Source organism: Poecile atricapillus, chromosome 3, assembly GCF_030490865.1.
Source record: "Poecile atricapillus isolate bPoeAtr1 chromosome 3, bPoeAtr1.hap1, whole genome shotgun sequence".
Taxonomy (NCBI): Eukaryota; Metazoa; Chordata; class Aves; order Passeriformes; family Paridae; genus Poecile; species Poecile atricapillus.
In genome coordinates this window covers 11,568,489-11,590,091 of record NC_081251.1, presented here as the reverse complement: position 1 = coordinate 11,590,091, position 21,603 = coordinate 11,568,489, and the positions used below count along the sequence as shown (strand labels likewise).

The 21,603-nt window shown below is 38.1% G+C and overlaps 1 protein-coding gene across 2 annotated transcripts; it reads left to right on the top strand.

Moving 5' to 3' along the window:
• On the top strand, positions 1-20,196 carry GEN1 (GEN1 Holliday junction 5' flap endonuclease). 2 transcript variants are annotated; one of them, XM_058835901.1, is made up of 14 exons: positions 1-428; positions 2,450-2,656; positions 4,137-4,323; positions 5,675-5,851; positions 7,978-8,088; positions 9,827-9,900; positions 10,394-10,485; positions 11,260-11,410; positions 11,530-11,566; positions 11,668-11,748; positions 12,525-12,655; positions 15,494-15,555; positions 16,070-16,213; positions 16,430-20,196. In XM_058835901.1, the coding sequence occupies exons 2-14, from the start codon at positions 2,496-2,498 to the stop codon at positions 17,833-17,835; spliced, it is 2,814 nt and encodes a 937-aa protein (XP_058691884.1). In that variant the 5' UTR covers positions 1-428; positions 2,450-2,495; the 3' UTR covers positions 17,836-20,196. The 2 variants fall into 2 exon arrangements, with proteins under 2 accessions (XP_058691884.1, XP_058691883.1); XM_058835900.1 differs by having other exon boundaries at positions 1-548.
• Positions 20,197-21,603: the final 1,407 nt, after the last annotated feature.

The window sequence follows — 21,603 nt, the reverse complement described above, 5'->3', positions numbered from 1 at the left end:
GCCGCGAGTGCGGCGCCTGCGCTCTCCGCGTCCCGCGGGGCCCGTTTCCGTGCGCGCGCCATTTTCGGGTGGGGGGGGCGGGGAGGAGCGCTCGCCGTGCTGGAGCCGGTCAGACCGGGCCCGGCGGGGCTCTCACGGGGCTGTGCGTTCCCCTTGGTCCCCGCCGAGGCGGACCTGCTCCCGAGCCGAGGCGGACCCGCTGCCGCGCCGAGGCTGAGCAGCCAGGGGAGCTCGGGCACGCCTGTTCCTGTGGGCGCGGGGAGCGCGGGCGCAGCGGGGCGGGAGTTTCAAACGCTGCGTGAGGGGAGCCCGCGCGTCCGGGCGCTTCGCTCGCCGGCACCGGCTCGGGAGTGTGTTCATGCAGGAAAAATCCTTAGCACATGAGGAGCAATCTGCAAATGCTGGAGCGTGCCGCTGCTGTCCTCCCGGTGCGCAGGTTTATTGGCAAAGCTGTGCTGGGGTTACGCAGAGAGGGGGAGAGTTGTTAAAAACATCCGGGCCTTCGTGTTTCCTCCACCGTGTTTTTCCTCCTTTTTAAAGTCCTCTGGGTGAGACATAAAATATACGCTTAGCCTCTTTGCAAGTTACCTTGGTAATGTGTGAACGTATCTCTGTATAAATTGAATTTCTGCGTTAAATGTTTTCCGTAGTTACTTTTAAGTAACTGGTGTTTCTGGCAGTGTAAAAAACTTAGTAGAGCAGAATGTACTCTTAAAGCACTATATAAGACATAAAAGCTTTATAGGTTTAGCATATTCCGGCCTAAAAAGACATTGAGAAGGTTTTGTAGGGGGGTGTTTATGTTTACTGTTGATTTTCTTCAGTGATTTCTAAGAATATGAAAAGAAATCAAGTTCAGTCTTGGTTCTTTGGAAGTTGCCATCTCTCTAGGGCTGGAGGCTTGTGATAAACGAAGCTCTTTAATCCTAGTAGACAGGTCATTTGTCATAAGAGTAGTTGAGCTATTTGTACACTGAATTCAAATTTAAATGTTTTATGAAGTACACTCAAAAAAAAAGCAAAGACTGGTAGGCCTTGCAGGCTTTCATAACTCGCTCTTAGATATATATTCAATGGAACATGAAAAACTTACATCCTCAAATAGCTGTATTTTATCACAATGAAAAAGTTGGCCTTCTTTATTTTAGTTTTCAATTTTCATACTTTTTTATTATTTGTAATCTAACCAAATGTAGGGTGTTTGTAGTGTATTTGTCTTTCCCATTAGTTAAGAGCCATGTGACACTCCATAACAATATTTAGAAACTGACTTGACACAGTTTTTTTTTAAGAAATTTTGTTGATGCAGACTAGCAGAAACCAAATGGTAACACCAAAAGGACATCTCCCACTGAAGCTGAATTATTGTGCTTGTCTTTTGGGAAGGTTTGGATACTACCCCTGTGCATTAGAGAAACTGATCATCCTGGACTTCAAGAAATTGTACTGTGTAGTTCTATGCTTAATTTGTATTTTTAACTAAATTTATGTGCTTGACATAGAACAACAAAAGCAATACTCTGTATGCATACAACTAAAATGAGGTTGAGTGATTGTAGTAGTTAAAGAAATGGAATAGAGGCCTAAATTTTGTGCCTGCCATAAGTAACAAGTTGTTCAGAAAGGTAACAATGTTTGGATGAATGTGACTATCCCTGGCCCAGAAGGAGGTGCCCTATCTTGAGCAGTGTGTGTACATCGGGCAGAGCTACTCCCCAGGCATCCAGGGCCAGAATAAAGTAATGCCTTCGTCTTGGTGGTACAGTGGAGTTCCCTTCCCAAATTTCAGTGTCAATCACTGCTGATTCCCTGCTCAGAGTGATTCCCACCAGCACTGGATTAAAGCAGTAGGAGAGTATGCCAGCTGGATGTTAAGAATGTCTGCAACCTGTGAGCAACCACTGGAGCAATACCATCATTTTTTTTCCTGAACTCCAACTTGAATTTCCCAAGCCAGAATTTCTGTGCTTGACCCTTCTTGTATCACCTTGGAATGCAAGGAAAGTTTAAATTCTGTTGTCATTGTAAATATTCCTCAAATAGCTTTAAGCTACTTCTATTTGAACAGAAAATTTTAATGTGAATCCTACCTCAAATCAGGAAGTAATTGCCTTAAGAATCCTGTGGGGTTTTTTTGAATAAAACTTGGATTGTGTTTATGTATGACTTATGTTAGACTTGGAAATGAGTATTTTTTCACTGTGTTTTTTTTTTCCTCGACTGCATTTGTTTTTGTTTGTGATCGGTTTATTAGTAATGCAACTGTTCAGTCCAAAGAAAGTATTTGGTAATAAGCCAGAGTGAACTGAAATCACTACACTTAAAAGACTTGGTTGCAAATACTCTTAGCTCTTAAAAGTAGAACTGATAATGGCAAATATATTTATCTTCTGAACCTCTCAGTCATAATACTTCATGTCATATTCTTAAACTGTTTTATTTTGTTTAGTCTTCACAGTTAAAATCTACCTTCTGACAACAGGGAAGCTAAAACAATGGGAGTGACTCATCTATGGCAAATTCTTGAGCCTGTGAGACAACCTGTCAACCTCAGTAGTCTCAGAGGGAAAACACTTGCTGTTGATTTAAGTTTGTGGGTTTGTGAAGCACAGACCGTTAAAAAAATGGTTGGAGTAGTTACCAAACCACATCTCAGGTATGGTATCCATATCAATTATTCGAGCTGAAAGTCTTGGAGCTGTATAATTTAAATATGTTACTTATTCAATAGACCTCTAAGAGTAGCTCTGAAATTCATAAGACAGGTGTTTTGATACAATTATTACTTATGCTACATATGTAAAGGGTTTGAGGTTAATTCTAAGTAGACCCCCAAGTTGAATTATGTTTAAATCATTCTTCAGGCATTTGAACAAACTTGAAGAATATGTATATATTTTTTTATTTAAATGACTTACCTAAGGAATGAGCATGTCTAAGCATCTATAATTTCAAAGCACTGTTTTCTGCAAACAGTGCTGACAAAAATGAAAATATACACAAATTTTCATCAATGCTTCTTATTGGTTATCAGTACAGAATACTGAGTTACTCAATGGCATTATACACTCCTGTGACTTCTGTTAAATTCAGCATTATATGAAATACTAGCATACTACAAAATCTCAGCATTTCCTGAGAATAATGTCTTAAAATGTTTTATACTTATAAACCCAAATGGATAATTAACTATAAAATATGGCAGCATGACCAAAGTCATTACATCAGTCTGGTAGGATGTCCTGTGTGCAGTGGAATAGAAGCATCAGTCCAGAGCTCCAAAGCAAGACAAAGGGTTGAACAGATTTCTACCAAAAAAAATGTTTTCAGACAGCTGAAAATTAATTTTTTTTTTTAATTTGTATTTTTGAGTAACTTATTGTATGGATTGAATTTTTGCATCATTTGTGAAAATAGAACTAACCTCGAAAGACCATCTTACTGTTTTTTTGCCAGTAGTAACTGTACAAAATTAAATCTAGTGTAATGGTCTCTCCATGTCAGTCAAAGAGATATAAATGTTTTATCTACTCCTTTTGAAAGATTCATATTGGAACTACTGGTAAAAGCATATGCTGTTTGATATGACTGCTGTTAATTTTACTGTTGTAGTCCAAGTATTTATTACTACAGCCTTGTAAAATTCCACCCCTCAGTGGTGTTGGTTTGCATAAGAAATGAATTGGCATGGTAATGGTATCTGTAAGTCTGTCCAATACCACAGCATTCAGTTACTTTGGGTGTACCTGTATTGATAGATTTGGGGTTAATATTTGATATAAATGAATCAATGTAAATTTGTGTTTGGAGGCTGATTTTGGATCTTGAATGTATTTATATTGAGGCCTTTGTTTACATCTTTACAACCAAAAAAGATCTTTCCTGTCCTTATATGGTATTTTCTTGGGAATTTTGTAAAGCTGATAAAATTTCATAGTATGACAATTTCAGCCAAAGACAGGAATATAGATCAGAGGTTTGTTTAGCTTGGGGGCAAGAGAATCATTAGAGGTAAAGACAATGCTAGGATTTTTCCAGTGGTAAGGTCAGGAAAATATGAGGGGAAAAAGGAAAATGTCTGAAGAAATCAGTCTTCACAAATACTTCAGCTTATAGAACACTTTGCTTTATTGCAGAAACCTATTTTTTCGGTTCTCTTTCTTTACATCAATGGGAATTAAGCTAGTGTTTGTCATGGAAGGAGAGGCCCCCAGGTTGAAAGCAGACACCATGAGCAAGAGGAATGAGATGCGCTATGGGCCTTCGAAGAAATCTGGAGCTGTGAGAACAGGGAGATCTTTATTTAAAGCCATGTTAAAAGAGGTGAGTTACTGAGTGTTAAAGTATTTTTAATGTGATAGAAAGAAATCTTAACCAAATTAAATACAGGAACTTGAAATAATTGCTAGCTTTTGCTACAAGCCACCCCTGAAGGCCAGGTAACTAAGGTTCTTGTTAATAGATTCCTTGTTAATAATTCCACCCTAGGTGGATTTGGGGTGGAATGACACTGAATGACTGGTGTATACATCTTTTACACCCGAGCCAGTTGTGTAAAGGAGGAAATTGGCAAGATAAAAAACATTATTTCACCTCACAGGATCTATTTATTGTCAGCTTCACCTCGCTCAAAAACTAGCTTGCTGCTAAACAAAGGCTGGTTGGTTGTGGTCATCCATGGTGGGTGTGCACCCCGTGTCATACCGGATCAGAGGTTTCACCAACACACACCCAAAAATTCTCCTCCTCTTTGGCTGGGGGCGCAAAGCTGGCCTCAGCAAAGCACCTGCTGCTTTTTCAAATGGCCAATTGTTTCAGTCATTAACCCCTAACATTTCAGTCTCTCTCGGCTTTATACGCAACAAATGTAAGTAGTTTTGAAGTTTGAAGGAATGTGCACTTTTGAGGTCAGGCCTTACAGCATCTGTTACAGAAGAGAAACAGTGTCAGAATAATTCTCTCATTGATATGTTCCTGGGCATGTTGTGCTGTTACAACTGTAATTGTGTGTTTATTGCAAAATTTAACTTTGCTGGACTTTTATAGCGTTAGTATCCATACTTCTTTGTATCCTTTCTCCACTATTAACCACTTTTGTCTATTCAAAATTTTATGAAGTAGAATTTATGGACACTTAGGGCTTCACCAGCCTGTACATACCAATTCATGTATTATTTTTAAATTCCAAAATATTTTCTCTGAAATTTGTATGTATATATATATTGGTGTGTATATATATACAGTGGTCCAGCCTTACTAGGATGACAGCATTGTATTTTCCTGCTTGATATTCTTGGGGAATTTAGTGCCTGTCTGTTAGTAAGATGTCTGTTCTGGCTCAGCCTTACTGCTTGAGTAAACAGCATTGCTTCACAAAGATAAATACTCCTTTGATAGTGCTCTTCTGAAAACATCCTAAATATCTATTTAAAGTGTAAAGATTTTTGGGAAGGAGTGGCCATTAATCATGCTGTGTTCACCTGTAATTAATACTTAGCTCTTTGTGGATATTTACTTAGAGGAAATTATTTTTTGCTAACATAGTGCTTTCATTGATGTAGTGTTATATAGGCAGTAGCGGTTTTTATATGCATTTGTGTCTGAGAAAATGCATGCTGATAGTGAATTTAATAGCTCTGCATTCAACCTCTTTCCTTTTGTGTTGTTCTTTTAGTGTCTTGAACTGCTGGAGTGTTTAGGTGTCCCTTGGGTTCAAGCAGCTGGAGAAGCAGAGGCAATGTGTGCCTACCTAAATGCAAAAGGACTTGTTGATGGCTGCATTACCAATGATGGAGATGTTTTCTTGTATGGAGCTCAAACAGTTTATAGGAACTTTGCTATGAACGCTAAGGTGATGTACCTCACCGTGTTCCCACCCTTTCTATGGACTCTTTGCAGAAATGTGAATAGAAGGAAGGGACTTGAGAAAATACTTACATGTTATTAAACTTAACTTGTAGTAGTTGGGTTTGTTAAAAATAGTATGTTTAGGACAGGAACATTTTATTTGATTCACTGGTAATTCTTACATTAGCTGTGAGAGGAAAACTACTGAGAACAGGGTAGTATTGCCTGTGTTTGTGGCACCCTGTGGTGTCTCATATAAAGCTAAATAGCAAATTTTTTTCCCTGTTTCCTCCTTTATAGTGGAGGAGCTGAGTGAAGTAATTGCTTCCTGTAAGTTTTACCCTTAGGTCATATGAGAATGATCAGCCTCCTGGGTCTAATAAGTGTCCACATACTTGCATCTTACAGGTTCATTTTATTATGAATATACTTGCAAGTAATGCTGTTTGGCCCAATTGAATATAAATACAGTAGTTTGTACATTTTTATCATAATCAATTTTTGTGATCATTCAAAAAACCAAATAATTTATGGCCGTAAGCTGAAGTGTTCATTTGTTAAGAATACAATATTCCAGAACTGGTAAAAGGCTACCCCAAATTTCTGTAATTTATAATGTTCATCTGAAAGACTTTTTGAGAAAATACTTCAGAGATATGAGAAAATCAGTAGAACAAAAGAAGTGCACTACAAATAATTAACTCTTTAAAAAAATATTTAGGGTTGATGGAAGGTTATTTGCTTTGATGACACCATGTTTGAGGTCTTCCTTGACCTCGTTCTTTCATTCAGCTTCCTTATCATTTATCACCAACAATGAAGGCAAGCTCAATCTTTCAGGTGTATTTAGTTGGTCACCAGTTTCGTTGGTATTATATAGGTCAGCATAAAAAAATCATTTGTGAGTGTGTGTCTGTCAGGGGTATTTGTTCTGGCGAAATGGATCACTTTGGTTTGTTGGCTTGTGAGATTTTTTTGTTGTGATTGAGGAAGAAGACAGTAGCCTATGTTTTGATTCATGTTAATCTTGATTCCATTTTGTATTTGAGTTGCTTTACCTTTCAAATATTCCTTTAGCTTGTGACTAATATGTTAGGTAACATTTTAATTCTTTTTCTGTTATTTTACTTAAGTAGTACCTTAAAATGTTTACATGCATTTTAAAAACTTCACTTCCTGAAATGACTTGCACAGCCACTAAGATTTGATAATGTTAGTTTTGCCACACTTTTTTCTACAGGTAGTAAACAATAAAACCACCTAGAATCTTAGAATATACTGAGTTGGAAGGGACGCATCAGGATCATTGAGTCCGACTCTTGGCCCTGCATAGGATACCTCAAGGGTTGTACCTTTGAGGTATACCTCATGTGCCTGAGAGCCTTGTCCAAACACTTTTTGAGCTCTGTCAGGTGTATCTTGGTGCTGTGACCACTTCCCTGGGGAGCCTGTTCCAGTGCCCAACCATCTTTTGGGTGAAATTTTTTTTCCTGATAGTCAACCCAAACCTCTCCTGGCACAGCTTCATGCTGCTTCTTTGAGTCCTGTCACTGGTCTCCAGTCTCCTCTGGGCTGAACAGAGCAAGTGACTTCATCCACTCCTCATATGGCTTCCCCTCAAGGCCCATTTTTTGCCTCCTTTGGATGCTCTCTAATGGCTTAATGTATTTTTAATATTGTGGCACCCAAAACTGCCACAAGGTGAGGCTGCCCCAGCTCAGAGCAGAGCAGGACAATCCCCTCCCTGGCCTGGCTGGTGATGCTGGGGCTGATGCCCCCAGGACAGGGTTGATCCTCCTGGTTGCCAGGGCACTGCTGGCTCCTGTTCAACTTGCCATCAGCCCCAGGGACCCCCAGGTCCCTTTTCTGTGGGGCTGCTCTCCAGCCTCTCATTCCCCAGTCTGTGCACACAGCCAGGGTTATCCCATGCCAGGTGCAGAATTCAGCACTTCCCCTTGTTAAATTGAAGTTTATTTTTTTTCCATTAGACTCCATCTTATGGGGTAGACGCCTTTCCTGCAGGTGTGGGTGAATAGGGGTGAGTAAGCAATCCCAACTCAAGTGACTCAGGGCAGTTCCTTCCCTGTAACAGATGTAACAGAAATAATATGAAATAAATTTCTCTTACAGGACCCACATCTTGACAGTTACACAATGTCCTCTATTAAAGAGAAACTTGGTTGTGACAGAGAGTCTTTGATTGGGCTAGCAGTTCTTCTGGGCTGTGATTATCTTCCAAAGGTAAGCAATATAATTATTTTACATTCAAAATGGTTCATGATCATCAGTCTTTCTAAGACTGTTTTGTGTTGTTCCAAACCTTCTCTATAATGGAGGTGAAGGCACAAGTTTAGATGCTGTTTACATTGAGCCAAGGTGTGAGAACTCCATTGTTTATGAGGATGCTTTGTAACAAGTCATGTACAAGTGCATCCCTGGCAGAGGATCTGTGGAAAATAAGAAAAAATGGCTTTGTCTGTGCTCTTTGGAAGACTTAGTAGTGATGTTTTTGAGCTGTAGTTATTAGTAAAGGCAGTTCTGGATGTATTCCTGTTCCATTGTTTATAAATATATAATTTATGAAGAATTAGAAGTGATCACCTAATTATTGAGAGGAATCTCACTCATTACTACTTCACTTTTTTCTTTTTTTCTTTACTATAACTCTTGAATTCTTTTTTTGAGACTTTGAACAGAAGCTGCTGTAATGGCTATTTGAGAGGGAAAAGAAGTGGGATGAAACTTGATTTCCATACTGTTCATGATGTAGTGACTTCAGGCAGTGATTGCTCCCATCCAGGCTTGAAGTCGATATCTAGTTTTTCTTAAACAATTGTGTCCCAATTTGATAAAACTGTCCTTTAAACAACTGATACTGCTGGAAAAAACAAACCTTTAATTATTTTTGGTTTGGGTTGTTTTTTGTTGTTTTTTTTTTAAATTTTGCTTCTGCTATAGGAATCTTTAAATAGTTTGTTACTATTGTGTAAAGAGAGGGAGTAAAAAAAACCAGTGGATAATCAGTGGTTATTGTACCATCGTGGAATGCCAGGTTCACAATTACGTGATGTCAGATAGGTCCTTTGAGTTCTTGCAGCTCAGCAAAGTAGATGAGGACAGAAACTTGTAAAGAAAGCTGAATTACAGGAGTGCATTGGGAATGGAGATTGGCAGAACAGGTAAATGAGAATACCATGCTATAATTGCACTTGAATTGTTGAAATACATCAAAATAATGCTTTCCTTTCAGAAGCTGAGTATCTGACTTTACTTGAATGTCTGACTATAGTCCAATGAGGACTTGGTTTGAAGTGTAAATTTATTTGAGATGGTTGTATGTATTCAGTTGTGCCATTACAGCTGAATGAATATAGATTTATTTGTAATGATGCTGTAGAAAGTACGTTCAGTACAATCTTTATAATTAGGTAAATTGAATCTTGGCAAAATAGGGTGAAGATGAAAAGAACTGGAAAGTAATATGTGTGTTTTAAGTCATAGACTGATAGAATAGTTTGGGTCAGAAGGGACCTCTGAAGTTCACTTAGTCCAGCCCCCCTGCAGTGAGGGATATCTTCAATTAAACCAGGTCACTCAAAGCCCCATTCCAACCTGACCTTGAATATTTCTAGAATGGGGCACCTACCATCCCTCTGGACAACCTGTGCCAGTGTTTCACTACTTCATTGTAACTTCTCTATTCTGAACTTCTTCTAGTTTAGTATTGCTTTCTGCTTCTTTCTTTGCCTTGTTGTAGCAGAGGTGCTGTTGAGCATAAGAACAGCTTGTGTGTTACGCTGGCATTACAGCTGTAATCTGTCACCTTCTCTGCCCTTAAACTTGGTCAAAAATATTTTTATTTATTCTCAACATCTGGAATCACTTTTTGTAATTTTCTACACTATGTAATAAAGATGTTTTTTTGTGAGAATATGAGTATTTTGTTTGTAATTAACTAATATATCATGTTACTCTATAGGGGGTTCCAGGAGTTGGGAAGGAACAAGCTTTAAAGTTAATTGAGACTCTGCGAGGTCAAAACTTATTGCAAAGGTAAAATGGAAATTTACTTAAGTGCTTTTTTTATTCAAAGACTTAATAGTATGTACTTCAGCTCCAAGATATTTTTAATACTTTAATTTAGGGAGGATATTAGCACATTCCTTACCTTGTGTTTGCTAAAGGAATTGGGTATTTTGCTAGGCAAGTCTCTTACTTGTTTTAAACATTTAGCTTGTTCCTAGCTCTTCACCTAGCAGGTATAAGCTGATACATTGGAGTGAAAGTTGTAGGGACTGATGAGACTTGCTAATTTTTAATTGGGTTGTGGATTAGGATATGAGATACCAAGTGCTTTCTATGTTTGTTATTATAATGTGTGTGTCAATGCTAGAAATCCAACGTGATGTACTGTTAAAGAACCCTGTTTCATAAGTTGAAAACTGTTTCTTGGATAAATGCTTGAGAAATATAAAGAGATTATTTTTCAGTGGTTTAAGTGTGAAAGCTAAAAATATTTCTTGATCATTTTAACATTATCCTTTAGGTTTGAGCAGTGGAAGGAACCATTTCAGTATGATGATAATCCACCTTTGGTTGTTAAAAGGGTAACTCACTGTTCAGAGTGCCATCATCCAGGTTAGTGAGAACTGTAACTGAACAGCTGAACTGTATTTTTATTGGGTTATAGGTTTTTTTTTTCTACTAGCATTAGAAACACTTTTCAGCTTCCATCTTCACATTTTCAATATTGTGTATATGTACCCTTATATAAAAGACTTTTAAAGCTTGGGACTAATTTTCTTCAGATGTGAAACTAAGCTGACAGCTGATGGGATGTTATCACAGTGCTGTTGTGGGATCTCAGATATTTGCCTTTTTAACATGATCAGTAAAGACAGCATGTTCCACTAGAGTAGTACTGCCCAGCAACTGCTTCTTTAGTTGCATGAATTGGTCCTGCATCAAGAGAACTGAACCTCATCACTGATGAGGTTTTCAGGAGTGTTTTCTCAAAAAGATATTAATCCCAAGGACCCTGATTTTGGTATCCTCTTTGGTCAGTGAACTCATTCAAATCCAATCCATCGTTTGGTGAAGGAAAAGCCGATTCAAATATATAATTTATATGTGTTTTCCAGATTATCACACATTACTTCTATAGTTTTTAGATAATAAGTTTCCAGCTTAAGAACTGAAACTGTTGAGGGAAAGAGTCTTCAGAAAAATGGAAGCCTGCATGTCTTTTTCAATTTTTACTACAGATCCATTAATGCTAATGTACACAGATCTGCTTACAGCTGCTATTCACATCACATTCATGTGTGTTCTGAGCTTTGTATTTGTAATATTGCCTTTATAGGTTTGGAGATTTTGGGAACTCCTTCTCACTTTGTGTGTCTGTTGCTATAGGATCTTACAGGGAACATGAGCACAGTGGATGTAAATTCTGTGAAACAGTCAGATGCTGCAAACCCAATGACTCCAAACACTGCTGCCCTTGTGCATGGCATCAGTGGGAGCAAGCGAAACAAGAAAATGCAGTGGAGGACAGTATCAGAAAGTAGGAATGGCCTGAAAATTTAACTGCTTTTTCCTGCATTTGTATGCAGGGTAAGCATTTAGATTCTCCATTTTTCCCCATTTGTCCTAAGTTCCTAACACATTTGTTTTTACCTGCAGAAAAGCCAAGAGTTGTGAGGGCTTTCCATTCTCTGAGGTAACAAACAAACCTACTTAATATCAGTTGTTTTAATCAATTAGTTTATATTTCAGCTTTTTGCCCACTCTTAAACTGTCTCTTTTATGTTTTATCTCAAGGTTATCCAAGAGTTTCTTGTAAACAAGAATAAATTGATCAACATAAAGGAATGCCAAAGGCCAAATTTATTGTCCTTTCAGGTATATAGCAAGATATTGAATATTCAGCTTAGTAATCTTTTATTTATTACTAAGGAAGGCATCTGTGATAGTTGTGATCTTCATTGATAATTTTACTTGAAATAAGAATTAAAGAATCTTGTTACTACATCTTAGTATACATCACTGTTTTGAAAGCCTAAAATTGAAGACTTTGGAAAAAATCAGTTGCTCTAAGTAGGCAGATAGAAAATAGAAGAAAAAGAAAGCTCATTTGTCATTGTTTTGTTTTTCATTGTCTGGTATTGCTAGGTGGGGTTGAGGGTGTTAATATAGACACATTAGCATTGTTTTCTAGGAAGGCTTTTTACTTGTTTTTATTGGCAAAATCAAATCTCTTACAATGTTTCATTTTTTGGGTTTGATGACACTGTAAGAATTATGGATATTAGAGCAGACCACAGTTAAACAATGTGGCTTTAATGAAAATCCATGTTCATTGTCTCACATGTGAAATCTGTAACTTTCACAGCTCCTGGTAGAGCTGATGTGAATCTGACAAGGTGTTTAACAACTGTTTTATCCCTGCTGGTACCACCACACAGCTGTTCCCTTGGCTTGGCACTGACAGCTGATGAATGTGTCCTGGTAGGGATGGCTGTTCCCTCCCTTGGCAGTGAGGTGTTGCTGGGCGTTACACTGATGTATAAAAGCACTCTAAATATTTTAAGTATTTAGTGTCCCAACTACATAACTATCTAAGCATGATATCTAACAGGATAAAGTTTTAAAGTCTGGGATATTTTTTATACAAACAGCTATTTGCTTCAGAGAAGATGGACTGGACCAAACATTACGCTTGTAAGAAGCTTTTAGCACTTTTGACGCGTTATGATATGATCCAGAGAAAATCTGGATACATTGACTCAAAACAGCTGCAGGCAATTCGGTAATGTAGCTTGACTTTTTTAAACTTAATATGTTTACTTCTGCTGGCAGATAAAAAAAACACAAGTTTTTTCTGAAAAAAAAGGAAATATGTTTTTCTTCCATCTTTGTTTCAAGCTTTGTGCTTGTTTTGAATAGAGGTAAAAATTCAGATCAGTGCACCATTTCTACTACTGCTGCACAAAGTAATACATTGAGCAGGTTCATTCTAACTGGCAGTGCTTGTGTTCTATGCTTGCTTTTTGTTCCTTTTCCTTGGATCTGCCTTAGGTCCTCTGCTCAGGTTCTTAGCAGACATTTAATTGAATTCTGTGTCTCAAAATAAGAGTTCAGGCTTAGAAATGAGCATCTGCAAATTCAGTCATAGTCTCTGATTGCTTATCAGACCTACCAGCTGTCATTGTATTATGTGTCAACACTGCTTTTCATTCAGGACTGCTACATTTAGGAATGTAAAAATGGCCAAGTATATTGTTACTAAAAATGGACATGCAGGGAAAGAAACAGTAAGATAAGCCTGTAATTACTTTCTCCCAGAATAATTTCTCACCATCCAGATTTCTGTTACTTAAGAATTGACTGAACCAGAATTAGTATTTTCTTATTCTATTAGCTCTCAATATAATTTATTTTTTTAAATGATCTAATCTTTTCTTAAACTTAAGTCAACTTCTAGAATCTACAGTGTCTGTTGGCAAACCTGAACTTCACTTTGTGAAGGGAATTGTGACTTATTTTAACTTTATCTGATGGTTTCATTTCCCAAATGAAACCCAAATTCTCCCTGCCTCCTTAATTCTTTTATTGGAAGAATGTTAGTACTTTTCCCATGCTAGTCAAAGTTTTTAGACATTAATTTTGGGGCAGAGGAAGACAGTCAATAGCAGTGTGATAGTATCACTTCTGGGTTGGTGTGTCATAATCTTGAATTAGTACTTCCAGAGATACTGATCTATTCAGTATTATCTTTCAAAATATTGGGGAGACTGGTTGGAGAATGCTTTTTAAACAGATTGGCAAGATAAATTACCAGCATTTACCTTGAATGAATTCATTGACATTCTCTGTTTATAACACTTCTTAGCATTTCAAGAGTTTAAAAGACAGATGGTGTGTGCTGTTGAAGATTTCTTTTGTTAACAAGTGTTTAAAAATGCAGTAATGATTCAGCAGGATCAGCATGATCCTACTCTTCAGGCATAGGAAACTACTAAACTGGGATGTAAATGGTCTTTTTAGAAAAATCTCATAGTGATTGACTGTCCCTGCTCAGTTAAAGTTCTATCTCTCTTCATACTCTCACACAGAATATTCAAATGACCCTGTCTGGTCATTTAGAAAATTACTGTCCAAGGCAAAAGCCTTTTCTGGCATTAGTATCTTAAAATCCTAGAATCATTTAGTTTGGAGGAATCCAGCTGTTAACCTGACACACAAGTCCACCACTAAACCATGTTTCTGAGTTCCACATCTCCACATCTTTTAAATTAAATATCTTCAGGGATGGTGGTTCAACCACTTCCCTGGGCAGTTTGTTCCAATGCTTGACAACCCTTTCCATGAAGAAATTTTTTCTAATATCCAATATAGTCCTCCCCTGGTACAGCTTAAGGCCATTTCCTTTCCTTTCTTATCACTTGTTACGTGGGAGAAGACTGACCCCCACCTAGCTGCAACCTCCTTTCAGGCAGTTGCAGAGAGCCATGAGGTCCTCCCTGGACTAAACACCCTCGGCTTCCTCAGCTGCTCCTTTCACACTTGTGCTCCAGATCCTTCATCAGCTCCACTGCCCTTCTCTGGACATGCTGCAGCACATCCAGTCCCACCCCTTGTGGCGAGGGGCCTAGAAACAGACACAGCATTTGAGGTGTGGCCTCACCAGTGCTGAGTGCAGGTGGATGATCACTGCCCTGGTCCTGCTGGCCGCTCCATTGCTGATACAGGCCAGGATGCCACTGTTCCTCTTGGCCACCTGGCCACACTGTGGCTCATGTTCAGCTGCAGTTGATCAGCACCCCCAGCTCCTTTTGCTCTTGGCCACCTTCCAGCCACTCTTGCCCAGCCTGTAGCACTGCAGGGGTTGTTGTGACCCAAGGGCAGGACCCAGCACTTGGCCTTGTTGACCCTCGCACAACTGGCCTCAGCATCAGCCTGTCCAGATCCCTCTGCAGAGCCTTCCTGCCCTCCAGCAGGTCAGCACTCCTGCCCAACTTGGTGTCATCTGTGAACTGAGTGAGAGTGCTCCTGGTCCCCTCATCGAGATCATTGATAAAGACATTAAACAGGACTGGCCCCAGTAGTGAGCCCTGGGGAGCCCCATCAGTGACTGGCCTCGTGCTGGATGTAACTCCACTTATCACTCCTCTCTTGACCATCCAAACCATTTTTAACCCAGTGCACCTATCCCAGCCAGTTTCCCCAGGAGGAAGTTGTGGGAAATGACATCAAAGGTTTTACTAGTCTGGGCAGACAATATCCACAGCCTTTCCCTTACCCTGTTGAAGAAGGAGATGAGGTTGGCCAAGCAGGACCTGCCTTTCAGGAAGGTCAGCTGAAGATACCAAACTGATGTTTGTAGGAGACTGCATTCTGTCTCTTACGGAAGAGCTTTTTTGTTTTGTGTAAATGCTCTTCTGAGTGTCAAATAAAATTTTTCAGTGCTCAAATCTGTACTCCAAATTTTACTGTATACACAGTAGTGTATTTTTTTAAAAGATGTAGTAATTTCAATTTAACAAGAAGATTTTTTTTCTCTGAATCATTCCAAATTAGACTATTGAAATATTTTTAGATTTTAAGTCTAGATTTAAGTCATTTAATGGCCTTTCTCTTCTTACAGGATTGTTAAGGCACGTGTTAAAAATGGAATTCCTTGTTTTGAAATTGAATGGCAAAAACCAGGTGGGTCTGGTTTCTATGTACGTTATGGAACAAAACAGTTCATAGAAAAAGATAAAATCAAGCTTTAAAGGGGACAAGAGTTTGGCAACACTCTGAGGCAATGGAATGTGGGTGAGATTGGAAACAGTGTATCAAGTTTCACTCACCCTGAAAGAAAAAACAGTGCTTTAAAGAAAAAAAAATTACCTAGAAAGCAAGGGACTCCATCTTCAGCTACTTTTTCCGGTACATGTAAATAAGACCTGAACTGTGTATTTCATACCTTATTTCACTATGTACCTGAAGCTATCACTGTTTACTAGCTAGAAAATTTTCTGTCCTGCCAAACTCCTCCCTGTGGTCTCTCTGTGCCAGGAGACTGGCAGGAAGAAAAGGACTTACAGATAAATCTCAAATATTATGCTATTGACTTTTTATGTACCTTCTTTGTACTCAAATCTTTGCTGTTTGGTTTTTCATTCCCTACTTTGACATCTGTATATTTGTATCTAACGTACATTCATTACTGTTTCAGAACATTATGTTGATCCAGAAGATGAGCCTGTGGAGTTGTTTGTAGTCACAGTAGAAGAAGAGTCTTTGTTTCAGGCTGCTTATCCTGATGTTGTTTCCCTCTATCAAGTGGAAAAGTCAGAATTTCTTCAGAAGAAACAGAAAAGTAAGTACAGAAGCTTATTTCTTATGAATTTATGTGTCTTGCCAGAATGCAAAAAAACATTTCTCCGATCTTGAGCAATATCATGCCAAAACAAGATGAGGTCATGATGCCTCGCAGGGACTGTGCTTTAAACTTACTATTCTGTACTTTTGCACTAAGAAGTATGAACTGTGATTTATATGCTATTCAAAGTGCACTTTTTATTTCTCTTTTCAGAAAAGAAAGACAAACCAGAAGAAAAGGAATTACCAAATGCTTATGATGAAGTTACCAATCTTCTGTCTCAAATTAATTTAAAGCCTAAATCCAGAATTCTTCCTGTGCAACACTCCATGTCAGATATAAAAGCTCCCCTAGAAGATCAAACACAGCAGAGAAGTGTTGGATCAAAAGATGTAGTATTACCTTCAGCTTCCTGCATAGCAACAGGTCACATGTCAGCATCAGCAGCTGCTCTTGCTGACTCATCCGTGCCTTCACAATGCACTAAGTATTCAGGGATATCATCCTCTTCCTCTGTACCAGCAGGTCTGCAACTGAGCACTACTGATGGGAAAGGAACCTCCTTCAGCACTTCACCAACCCATGGAGGTGATGATGGTGACCCAGGAGCTCACTTAAACACATGCATAAAACACTCACATCACCTAAGTCATGGAACAGTAAGAAGTAGCTCAGAATGTTCTGACGTTACACAGTCTGATCTGCATTCTGATAGTGAAGATGACTTGTTCTATAATGATGCTATGCAACAGCTTCAGGAGTGGTCTTTAAGTGAGCGAATACTTAAGAAGGCTCCCATTTCATCACAGCCTTTGTCTGAAGATGTAGTGCAACTGGAATCTTTGAATTGTTTTAAACAAACAAAAGAAACATTGAATCCTGATAGAAATCATGTTTCTTCCTCACTTCAGTTAAATAACCTAGTGCAGGAAAGTAAAAATGTTCTGTCAGAAAACTGTGCAAGTGAATCCAGCATACGTATCTATCAAGATGCGCACAAAAAAACCAACATCCTGGCTGAAATGGTGCAAAAAAACCCTTATATAAGTGGTTCAGCATCACTAGCCTTCAGTGGGCAAACAACAGAGACACTTCATCCTGGGTGTGAAATGCTTCCAGCATCTCAAAAGCCAGCAGGTGCAACTGGCTGTCGCATTAAAGAAGCTTGTACTGAAACTACTTGGAAAGCTTCTTTTAAAAAGAGTGTCTGTCAGAACAGATGCTCTTCTAGTGAAGACAGTGATGATGGGCACATGGATAAAATCCAGGTTTATGAGCAGCAGAAAAGGCAACTGAACCCTGGCCAGTTTAAAAAATGTTTTACAAAGAAAAGTAGTAGTGTTGTTACTAGCAAAAGGACAAACAGTGACTCAGCCCTTACAATTAAAGGGAACAGGAAAGCCACTAATTTAAAGAAAGCTGTTAATAGTTTCTCAGTGCCAGTATCTCTGAAACCATCCTCTGTAGAGGAAGTTAATTGTTCCCAAAGTCCAGAGCCAATTGAAAGATTGGGTTCTGATCCCACACAGCAAGACAAAAGTGCTGTTCTGACTTATGCGTGGGCAGACAGTCCCCTTCCCCTGTCTGAAAGACTGAAAGGAAGAATCAAAATCAATTAGGTTCTCCATAGATTATAATGACAATTAAGACAGTTATTGGAGAGTTCTTTCTCAAAGTTTCTGCAGTATTCTCTATCAATCTTATGTGGACACAGTTTTGATGAATAGGAATTGTTGTCACTGGAGCTGAAGTTTGAAACGAAAACTTTAACAAAAGTACCAAACAGTTCATTGTAGGCAAGTACCAGTCATTCTGGGTGTGTTTACATTCTGAACTTGATACATAAGCATCAGGATACAGCATGCAAGGGTGAGGGAGATTCATTTAAGAAAAAGTGTTTTTTTCCTGACCAATTGTGCGGATTTTATTACTATTTTTATTAGTCTTTCTTATAAAAATACTTAGTAGAATAGTGCCTGCAGTGCTGTTGGATACTCTTAATAAGACAAAGTGATGTAGCATTTTTAAACTGAAGTTCTCCATTTGGCTCCACTAACTTAATTTTGCAAGTTTTGAAATGGGTTTTGAAATCCTGTGTTTGTGGTTGTGTGGACCATCTCTGAAGGACCAGGCAGAGACACACAGCAGGATGTACCTCCCAGGATAGCTAAATTTATCTCTGCCATGCCCCATAATAAGCCATTCTTTGGGGGTGTGCCTCTTCCAAAGAGTGGAATAAGCCATGTGAGATACTCTGGTGTTGTGGCTGTCATATCTGATATTTAAGGAAATTTGATGGCTGTTTCAATTAAGTTTAAATTTAGTGTATTTTTTCTTAAAGAAGGCTGAAATCCCATCTAACAATCACTTCAATTCATAATAGTGTGAAAATTAAGTTACAGAAAATCCAATTATCATATTACAGGTTCTTTGAATAATATCATGTTTGGGTTTTATTTTTAAAGGGGAAACTTAAATACAATTATAGTTTTGAAGGTGCTCTTCCTACGTCTTTATTATGGAAGCAATCTCTGCTCATACACCAAAAAAAGCTGTCTTCAACAGATGCCTGTTGAAGGAGTGCCTCCTTGTCTGTATTTATATGTTTGAAACTTTTTCTGTATACCAACCAGAAAGAAGACAACTCTTGCCAAGATATATTGTTAACAAGAGAAATTTAGAATATCTGTGCCTTAGTGAAAATGTCAGTTCTTTATAATGGTCAAGGACCAAGTTTGGAAGCTGAATCCCAGATATGTTTAAAGAAGACATAGGTAGCCTATAGCTAATATACTCTGTAATTAGCCAAAACAGTAGTTTCTTAGTTTATCCTGTCAGAAGATGGAAAAATTTTATTTATAATTGATTTTCCAAATGACAAATGTATTCTGGGAATGAGAAAAAAAAATCAAAAATATTAAAGTCTTAGTTTTGAAGATGGTCTTTGTCTTCTGGAGACTCACGCACCCAGCTGATCTGAGAAGGAAGCTGGAAGAATAGAATTGTGAAGTAGTTCCAAGCCCCGTACTGCAGGCAGGGAACCATTTCTTATGCAGTGGTCAGTCATGGAGAGATCTGAGGTTTTGCTGGTTATTTTTGTGGAAAAACATTGTTCTTGGTTACGTATGATTTTTTTTTCCCTTGCTGATGATTTTCAATACTGAAAGTTGAAATCTAGTGGTTAAATTTTCATTAATAAAAATGCCAACATAGTGTGAACAAGCTCACTTTTGTTCCCCCCCAGGGTATGGGAATGTGCTCTTTTGTTGGGGGGATAGCTCAGTTTCACCCACAATGTGCATTTCTGATTTAGAGCATTCTTTATCATCAGAGGGCCTGAGTGGATTTTGGAGGAAATTTTCTTTGTTTTCCAAATCTGCTGGAGATGTCTGCTTTAATGGATAAGGAGGTGAAAATACTGTCAGAATTTGGTGAATGATGAAAATTGGAAATGAGATATAAGACACTAAGAACTGTAGAGGAAAAAATATTACGTTGCTGATTTTTCCTGCTAATTAATCAGGTTTTACAAGTACAGTTCAAGCGTGAAAAACTGAAAATTTTCAGTTTTTTCATATGTAATGCATCCAAATTTTGTGCCAATTTTCTGCCACTACTTTAGAAGCAACAATAGATGTGAAAAAAAACCCCAAAACTGTGTAGAATGCTCCCTCTATTTAGGCTGTAGCTGCTCATTGCAGTAAATAAAAACATTTATCATTGGGGATGACTGTTGCTTGTGATTCACTACAGAAGGATAATTACAGTTTTTTAATTGTTTTGGTTTCTCATCTTTATGTAATTTACTCAATCTAAAGATTAGGGATGATTTTTCTTTGGAGCTTTTTACTGTGCTGGCTGCTTTGCAACTTCTCACACTTGTGAGAATGATCTTTAAGTAAATTGAGGGGGTGTAATGTAACTTTCTTCTGCAGGGAATGTTTCTCCAGGATTATGTTAAACTGCCTGTAAGAATAAATCAGTTGATGCATCAACCTCATGAGCCTGAATAGATTTTCATTTATCATGTCTGTCTGAATAGGCTCTACCAGGGTGCTTCAAAATAATAATAAAAAAAATTTAAAAATAATAAAAAATAATAAAATTAATAAATAAAATATAAAAATAATATAAATTTAAAAAATTAAAAATTTACCTACTGTGGAGGTGGGGCAGGTAAGGGGCTCATTGTTCTTAAAGTTTTTTTCTGAAAGGTTTTCCACATGACTGCTGTCCCAGGCCAAATACTTTATATGATCTGTCACTCTTGCTAGCATCCTTCTAGCTCGACTGGTGCTCACAGAGATACAGAGCAGAGCCATAGGTTCTGTCTTAGTAGTGTAAATATTATTTCCACTTGTAAAGAATATTAAACATTAAATGCAGCTCATTTGTTCAGCATGGCTGGACAAAGGGAAATATTTACTTGGCGTTCCTTAGGCTTGTAGCTCACTATTTCAGGTCCACAATCAACAAGAAAGGAAAATATATGCTGTTTACATGGAATATATACATAGAGAGCTATAAAAAATATATCATTTAAAATATCACCTCTCAGTGTCTCTGTATCCCACTGTTATTTTTCCGTAGGTGTTGAAATACTTATCCACATGTGAACCTGCCTAACAAACACAAAAATTTGATGAACACAATAAATCCTTTGCTAGTTAACCAAGAAATTTCCTAATTTGAGAAAGGATTTATTTAACTTTGAGGATCTGCACAGCCTTGGCTTTGTGCTCTTGTGTCAAGGGAGATGCTTGGAAATGGAGTGGCAAAAGAGACTAATGGCAGCTGTTACTTGAGACAAGATAGTCTTTTCATGTCTAAAAAGGTGTCAGGCCCTGCCATATCACAACAGCAGATAAAAGGAAAGCGCAGTTGGAATATTACTGGGAGTTGTTGTAAACCCAAGTGCTACTGACAAAACCGTAAACTCGGTGCAAGATTTAGCGCTTTTTCCTTCAGGAAACAAAACACTTTAACTGTTTCAAGAAAACAAAATTACCATGGGTGACAGAACCACTCTTGCACAGTTCTCCTGCTCATGTATCCTGTGTTATAGCTACCATCAGTACTATGCTGGTTTTATATCCATTATATATCTGTAATGGATATAATGGATATTATATATTCATATATTTAGGTCATCAGTACTGAATTTAATTTAATTTAAGATTACTCACATAAGAAACTTTAAAAGTTCTTTAAGCCCGAGCCTTGTCTCCACCCCTGCCCCAATTTCCTTTGACCAAGTTGTAGAGGTTTTGCTACTTCAGAAACAGCACAATGTGAGAAAGGGACATACCTTTGAAAATTTTGTTCATTAAAAACAGCCCTACTAAAATTCCTGATGGTTATTTAATTTCCATTAGCCGCCTGAATAA

Bases quoted from the DNA above. Each gene is read 5' to 3' on its own strand.
- GEN1 (XM_058835901.1), top strand. From the start codon at position 2,496: ATGGGAGTGACTCATCTATGGCAAATTCTTGAGCCTGTGAGACAACCT. The intron at 5,852-7,977 runs GTGATGTACCTC...TTTCTCTTACAG, and splicing joins ACTTTGCTATGAACGCTAAG to GACCCACATCTTGACAGTTA. The intron at 9,901-10,393 runs GTAAAATGGAAA...ATTATCCTTTAG, and splicing joins GGTCAAAACTTATTGCAAAG to GTTTGAGCAGTGGAAGGAAC.